The 7,662-nt window shown below is 41.2% G+C and overlaps 1 protein-coding gene across 2 annotated transcripts in view; it reads right to left on the reverse strand.

Annotated features, from left to right (window-relative positions):
- Positions 1–926: 926 nt before the first annotated feature.
- LOC144500941 (phospholipid-transporting ATPase ID-like) overlaps positions 927–7,662 on the reverse strand; it is a 222,035-nt gene continuing 215,299 nt past the window's right edge. For both annotated transcript variants that reach the window (XM_078224474.1, XM_078224515.1), the window contains 2 exons: positions 4,232–4,362; positions 927–2,460 (listed from right to left, as the gene is read on the reverse strand). In XM_078224474.1, the coding sequence (XP_078080600.1) occupies positions 2,245–2,460; positions 4,232–4,362 (347 nt within the window). In that variant the 3' untranslated portion in view covers positions 927–2,244. The remainder of the gene's footprint in view (positions 2,461–4,231; positions 4,363–7,662) is intronic.

Genomic DNA, 7,662 nt, shown 5'->3' on the forward strand with positions numbered 1-7,662 from the left:
TACCTTCTAGGCCTACCTATAACCCTCCATCCTATTAAGTCCCATGCACTCATTCAGGAGTCTCTTAAAATACCCTATTGAGTTTGCCTCCACCACCACTGACGGCAGCCGATTCCACTCGCCCACCACCCTCTGTGATAACAACTTATGATAAATGTATTTTATTTGCAATGGTTGTTGGCATTTCCCACACTCAACATATAATTTCTTTGTTTCTCTCATACAATATACTGTCCTTTATTGGTGGAGGTATAAAATATAAGAGCAATAAGTTATGCTAGAGCTGTATAAAATACTAGCTGAGCCACAGCTAGAACACTGCCTACAGCTCTGGTCACCACTTTATAAGAACAATATGATCGCATTCAAGAGACAGATTTACCAGGATGCTGTCAGGAATAGAGAATTTTAACTAGGAAGAAAGTCTGGGTAGGCTGGGGTTGTTTTGTTTGGAACAGAGAAGGTTGGAGGAGCATTTAACTGAGATGTACAAAATTAGGAGGGGCCTAGATAGAGTTGATAGGAGGGACCTATTTCCTTAACAAAAAGGTCCATAATAAACAACATACATTGTCTGAACGATTAAAGGGGAGTTGTGAAAAATATTTTTCACCCAAAGTATGGTAGGAGTCTGGAATTCAATGGCTGAAAGGATGGTAGAGACAAAATCTTTCATCAGATTTAGAATAGGCCTTGAAGTGCTGTCACCTGCACAGCTATGGATCAAGAGCTGGAAAATGGAATTAGGCTGGATAACTCTTCTCCGAAAACTCTTCCTCTGGCAAAGAAACAATGCGGCCAATTGCCTTCTGTGCTACAAATTTACTATGTTTCTATGCTTCAAAGACAAGAAACTTAAATCTTACCCAATTACTTCATCTGTTAAGGACCACACAACAGGTAAAAGAGAGGTGATTACACACAACCTAGAAGTATTGTGACTAAAATAGCACTGTTTTAAGTTGCACTGTTAAATTAGAATTCAGGTTGCAAAATATATTTTGGATTCTGTATTTCAAGGTGTTCCCTTCAATCTATCATTGGGATCACCATGTTTATCTGATGTCTTCCATTTCTGTTTCACTAAATTTAACAATCTTCAGTATATGCATAATATTAGGAAGCTGAACAGCTTTTATCATATCTTAATTCAGGTTGGAGACTGTTTCTTTCAAATTTTATTTTGTGATTTCCACCTATTTATAGTATTCCTCTTCAAGGAACATGACTATTTCATTTGTATGATTGTACTTTAAAATTTAAATTTCTCTATATTTACAATTAACCTCTCTTAGAATGTTTCACAGGAGCACTACCTATAATAAAAATATCCTCCACAAGATCACATTCCAATAGTAGCCTCAGTGCATCCAAGCTATTCCTGATATGCTTGAACATAAATTTGAAAGCTTAACTTGAAAATAGTATTTAATACCTGTAGAAGAAGCTTAGCTTAATAGAGAGACTCTTACATTCAATTTATACTGGCAATTATTGAGCGTTTCCAATTTCTACTGCCCTCTGGTTTCCAACTAACAGTATAAACAATTCAGATATTCTTTGGAATGAAGTCGTTTCTTCCAGACTTCAGGTGGATCCAGTTTTACCAAATAACTACTACAAGAAGCAAATAGAAGTGATTCTGGGATATAAACATTAGCCACTGTTGGTATTGATAAACACAAGAGGAATTAATTAGTGCGGCACACTACCTAGCTTAAGTGATTCTATTAATAATCTAGAAGCTTTCTACCTAGTCTCAAAAGCAGTTGTGATTTCTCATTAATGAGAAATTTGAAGCATTCGGGATAGAAAAAGGGAAACGTAAAAAAAAGTCTTCTTTAAAACAAGCTCCATTTGAGAAAGTAATCTATTTTGGATTACATTGTGATTTTACTGCTATTTTGATTCCTCTACTGTAAACATGTTACACTTAGCTTCCAAATGTAAAGACTGTTTAAATTTAGAGTGTTTCTAAAAGTCAAAAATAGGTTGTCTGCTGAAGATCTATTCTTGTTATTTTAACTCATTCATCATATCTTGATTTCATTTTTGCACTGTTTAAGTTTAGACTAAGTTATGTAGTTTTTTGAAACTTTGTACTCTTCATGTAAGGTGGCATTTGTACAGTCAGTACCTTAAGATGCATAAATACTAAATGTTTTCTTTACCAATAGTCATTTGTCACACTTCCCCACATAGAATTAGTTTCATTCCAATGTGGCTTCACATTTTAAACCATGTTTACGTTTTCTGTTTATCAATACTTGATGACGTGTTAGTCTTAGAAGGTTTGAAATTGATAGTCCTCGTTCGCATATTCTTCCCTGAAGTAATGAGGGCACCAAAACCCCGTTGATGAGCAAAAGCATATGCAGACCGTCGTGCACTGGGTCGTCTCAAGTGTGAAATTGTTTGTTTTGGTGGAAGCATCTTCGTTTGATTAATTCTATACTGCAGCTGAAAAAATATAAATAATTCAGTGAGTGTTCATAATTAAATAACACATTCGGCTAAAATGAATTTCCATATATAGCACCTTCAGACTAAAATGTTAAACCTTTGCTACATATTTGCCATTGTCAATGGGTTGAGACAAAATGGGTATAGCTTGCAAATGCTGGAATGAAGAGTAAAATTTGTATTGACAAACACAAGAGGAATTAACTAGGTGCAGCATACTACCGAATTTAAGTGATTCTATTGATAATCTAGACGCTTTCTACCTAGTCTCAAAAGCAGTTATGATTTCTCATTAATGAGAAGTTCTACGCATTCTGGATAGAAAAAGGGGAAAAAGTAAATAAAGTCTTCTTTAAAACAAGCTCCATTTGAGAAAGTCATCTATTTTGGATTACTTGGTGATTTTACAGCAATTTTGATTCCTTTACTGTAAACATATTGCATTTAGCTTCCAAATGTAAATGTGAATGTTTAAATTAAGAGTGGCTGAATCTGCAACTTAGTAGGAGGTCAAGTGGATCATTCAATCAACACTTCTGACTGATGGTGATTGCAAATGCTTCAGCTTTGTCTTTTGCTGCTGTACATTGCTTGAATATGCTGCATGTCACGTAGAACACCCTGCAACAAATGCAACATTTGTAACGTGCTTTGAGTTGTCTATGCCTATCCAGCACCTAGGGAAAGCAATTAGAAATCATGGAACCGATAACTCTCACAAGCAGTCGCTGCTTTCTATTTTCTACTCTTTTTCCTCTTCTGGGCCCACATTCTAACCCAGATTTTCGTAAATTTTAATGTTATTTGTAGTTGCTGATGTGAACATTGTCAAAAGCTTTTTTGAAAATTTCAAAAGCTAAATGGTTGTTTAATCATCTACAAGAACCTTTCTCTTCCAACTCGGTAGTATTTCCAAATGATTGGTTCAGAATTCAATACTATTGTATTTGTTTGAACATGATTCACAATTATTTAATAAAACGACATCAGAGTTTTCTAAAAAAAAATACATTTTCATTTGGAACTGCTACTGCCTTTTGTATTTCTGGTTTTAGTTATAACGTATGTGCCGGAAATTTACTGGCATGCCGCCTCAAAATTGAGGCGGGCGAGGCTTGCAGAACGGCATTCTCCGTTTGCCTCGGGCGGGATCTTACGAGCCTCAGGTGAGCGAGGCAGTAAAATTCCAGCAATGATATATGTTCCCTTACTTTTTGGCTCTTGCCACTTTCAACAACTAACTATTGGATGCTGGGAAGTGACAATAAATACTGAAGCATCAACTTTAATGTCCAGCCTCAGGAACACCAAGAAAATGATTATCCTGCGTTCCGAGATATCTTACATTAACTCTAAAAATAATTAAAAGATTAAATCGCCATCATCCCAGATGACCATAGGCTGCTCTGCCTTTGAGGCAGAGAACTGACTGGTAGTGATTTTAACCTGTGAGTTACTACACCTCAGGCAAGAGAAGGCAGCCCATCATGAATAACCTCAGCTAGTATGGGAATTGAACATGCACTGTTCGCATTGTTCTGTATTGTGAACCAGCCATCCGGACAACTGAGCTAACTGATTTTCCTCTAAAAATAATTACATTTAAAACAAATGACAATATTGTATTTTTACAACTGAAATCAGGAGGATTGCAATACTGTTGTTCCTAGTTATAGAATATTCTTTCAAATAATAAGTAACATAATTACAACCAATAAATAGTTTTCCTGCAGATAGCCTTATTCTATGCCATGAATTAAAAACGTACTTTATTGCTGAAGGTAGGTTTCAGTTCAACCTTGAGGTATCGTATGATAACAACTGGTAGGACACACAACGCTGCTGTTAAAAAAATGGTCAGCCATACATGTGGTTGGTTTAAGGCATTCCTTGCAGTACCTAGACAAAACAAAACAGTGTGCTAACTTTAAAATATTCCAAAGTGTTACTTGGCTATTGATGTTCATAATTTTTGTTTATTCTCATTAGCAACTTAGTGGTTTATGTAGTTTATGCAATTGATCATTTTCAGCATCTTGTGGATTCACGGTTATCCTCCTTTTGTTGTTTGATTCTTCCAAAAAGGTTCTAAGCGCTAAATTCACGGGAAAACTGATGTAAATCATGATTGTATTTTCAGTGGGAATTCAGACTCGAATCTCCCACATTCTGTGCAATGCAGAGGTCAGAATCGTGAATATCATTAAAAGATAGGGGCGGGGCCTATTCACGCCAGAGTCTGACAGTTCTGGGCCTCTGTGCACGCACAGTGGCCCTGAACTGTTAGCCTGCAGTTTGCTGGCCAGCTCGATCGCAGGCCAGCCTGGGACCCTCGCATTGCTGCCCCTTCTGACACCCCCACGGCCCGATCGTGGCCCCGAACCCTCACCGCCACCCCCCCCCCCCCCCCCATCCTGGAGTGCCCCGATCTCCTGCTCCCATCCCGCCTCCCCCCCAACAGTGACAATCCCCCCCACCCTCCTGGCAAATCCCTCTCCCCCACCCATCGGAGGCCGACCCCCCACCCCGGCAGAGTCCCCTGGCAGACCACCCCCCCAGCCCAACCCGATCGCTGGCCTCCCTCCAGCCCCAACCGATCCCAATGGCAGAGTGGCAGCGGAACCCCACACACTCACTGATCACCGCTAAGCCCTGCCCCCTTAGGCCCCGACCCTAGGTACTGTATGATGCCCAGTGGGCAGTGCCGAGGTGCCCCTTGGGCATGGGCACTTTGCCCTTGGGCAGGGCCAGAGGCACAGGCTAACACTGCCAGGGTGCCCATGCCCAGGGGGCACCCCCCCCCTCCACTGCCCAAACCCTGAGGGGCCCCGATTGCCCCCCCCTTCACTGCAGCGGGATCAGGCCACTAGCACCCCGAAAGTGGGGAGCTATTCTAAACTCCGCCAGAGTGAAACTACTGGCGGGGTGGGAGATGCTATCGGGCCTGGAGGATTCAGTCCCGGGCCCGATAATGACATTTAAATTACATTAAAATAAGATTAAAATAACTTATCTACTGTTCCCGCCAGTTTCCAGGATGGTCCCGACTGTGCCAGATATCCATCGCTGGGAGATGCATGCGCATCGGGAACGCATGCGCGAATCCCACGAATTGGCGCACATGCGATTCTCCTGGCCCAACGCACTAAAAAGTTAGCGCGTCGGGATGGGAGTATTGCCCCCTTTGTCTCTATCCAGTATTCCTGGTCTGATGCAGATTTTTGCTATGCCACCACTAAATGCAGGTGAGATGGTGGAATATGTAACACACTATTCTAATGTGTTGTGCATGTTGGAGAGATACCCCAGGTCTGTTGAGACACTTGAAGGTCTGTTTCAGCAGCCTAATGATGTGCTTAAAAATCAAACTTGCGCTCTATTACTTTGGTTACACCTGTGTATATTGCTCAGGTGTCCTAGGATTGCAGAAGTATGTCATTTATCACAAATTCCTCAGCAATCAACCTGCTACATTCCTATGAATTCAACAGTTGGAGGAATAGTTGAATGTCACAGGATAGAGGCATTGTGACAGCTAGCCATAGCTAATGGGAATGATATATTGGTTATATATAGTGGTTATATTATTTGACTTGTAATAGAGAGGCCTAGAATAGTAATTGAGAGACATAAATACAAATCCCACCATACTAGCTGGGGAGTTAAATTCAATTAATTAAATATGTTTGAAGTTTAAAAGCACACAGCAGTATAGGTGATGAGAATATAGGATAGTCATAAAATCTGGGATACGAATGTAGTTAAAAAAAAAAGTGCTACCCTTGGCTATGTGTTTGTAGACCTACGACAATTTAATTGATTCTCAATTTTTTTTATGTGGGCTTCACTGGCTAGGCCAACATTCATTGCCCATCCCTAATTGCACTTGAGAAGGTGGCTGACAGCAGCCTTCTTGAACTGTTGCAGTCCCTGAGATGTAGGTATGCCCACACCACTTTTGTCCATATTTGAACCAAGGATATAATGAGGTCAGAAGTTGTGGCCCTAGAGGAACCCAAACTGAGCATCAGTGAGCAAGTTATTGCTAAGACAGTGCTGCTTGATTGCACTGTTGATGACCCCTTCCATCATGTCAGTGATCATCAAGACTAGACTGATGGCACGGTAGTTGGCCAGGTTGGATTTGTCCTGTTTTTTGTGTACAGGATGTACCTGAGCAATTTTCCACATTGCCGCGTAGGTTCGAGTATTGTAGCTGTACAATACAGCTTGGCTCGGGGCATGGCAAATTCTGGCGCACGTCTTCAGTATTGTTCTTTATTCTATTGATGGGACATTGTCAGGGCCCACAGCCTCTACAGTATCCAGTGCCTTCAGCTGCTTTTTGATATCACATGGAATTAATCGAATTGGTTGCGTCTGGCATTTGTAATGCTGGGGACCTTCCAAGGAGACCGAGATGGATCATCCATTCGGCACTTCTGGCTGAAGATTGTAGCAATTGCCTCAGCCTTATCTTTTGCACTGATGTGCTAGATACCCCCATCACTGAGGATGAGGATATTTATAGAGCCTCTTCCTCCAATGAGTTGTTTAATTGTCCACCTGATGTGGCAGAGCTTAGATCTGATCCTTTGGCAGTGGAATTGCTTAGTCTGTCAGTCACTTGCTGCTTATGTTGTTTGTAGCTTGGAGTTGGTTTGTAGCTTCGTCAAACTGACATCTCATTTTTAGTTATGCCTGGTGTTGCTCCGGTCATGCCATCCTGCCCTTTCCATTGAATCAGGGTTGATCCCCTGGCTTGGTGATAATGGTAGAGTGGACGATATGCCGGGCCATGAACTTACAGATTGAGGCTGAGTACAATTTTGCTGCTGCTGGTCGTCCACAGCACATCATGGTTGCCCATCTTGAATTCTAGATCTGTTTCAAAATCTATCCTATTTAGCATGGTGCCACATAACACAATGGGCTATATCCTATACAGGACTGTGCAATTGTCACTCCTACTGATACATGACATGGAAAGATGCATCTGTGGTAGACAGACAGGCGAGGATGAGGTCAAGCATGTTTTCTCTCTTGTTGGTTCCCTCACCGCCTGCCACAGTCTGGCCTAGTCGCCATGTCCTTTAGGACTCAACCAACCAGGTCAGTAGTGGAGCTACCAAGCCACTGTTGGTACTGTGATGACATTGGACCCGATTTTACCAATATTTCGCGCCCGTTTTCGGGCAC

Source organism: Mustelus asterias, chromosome 1 (assembly GCF_964213995.1).
Source record: "Mustelus asterias chromosome 1, sMusAst1.hap1.1, whole genome shotgun sequence".
Classification (NCBI taxonomy): domain Eukaryota; kingdom Metazoa; phylum Chordata; class Chondrichthyes; order Carcharhiniformes; family Triakidae; genus Mustelus; species Mustelus asterias.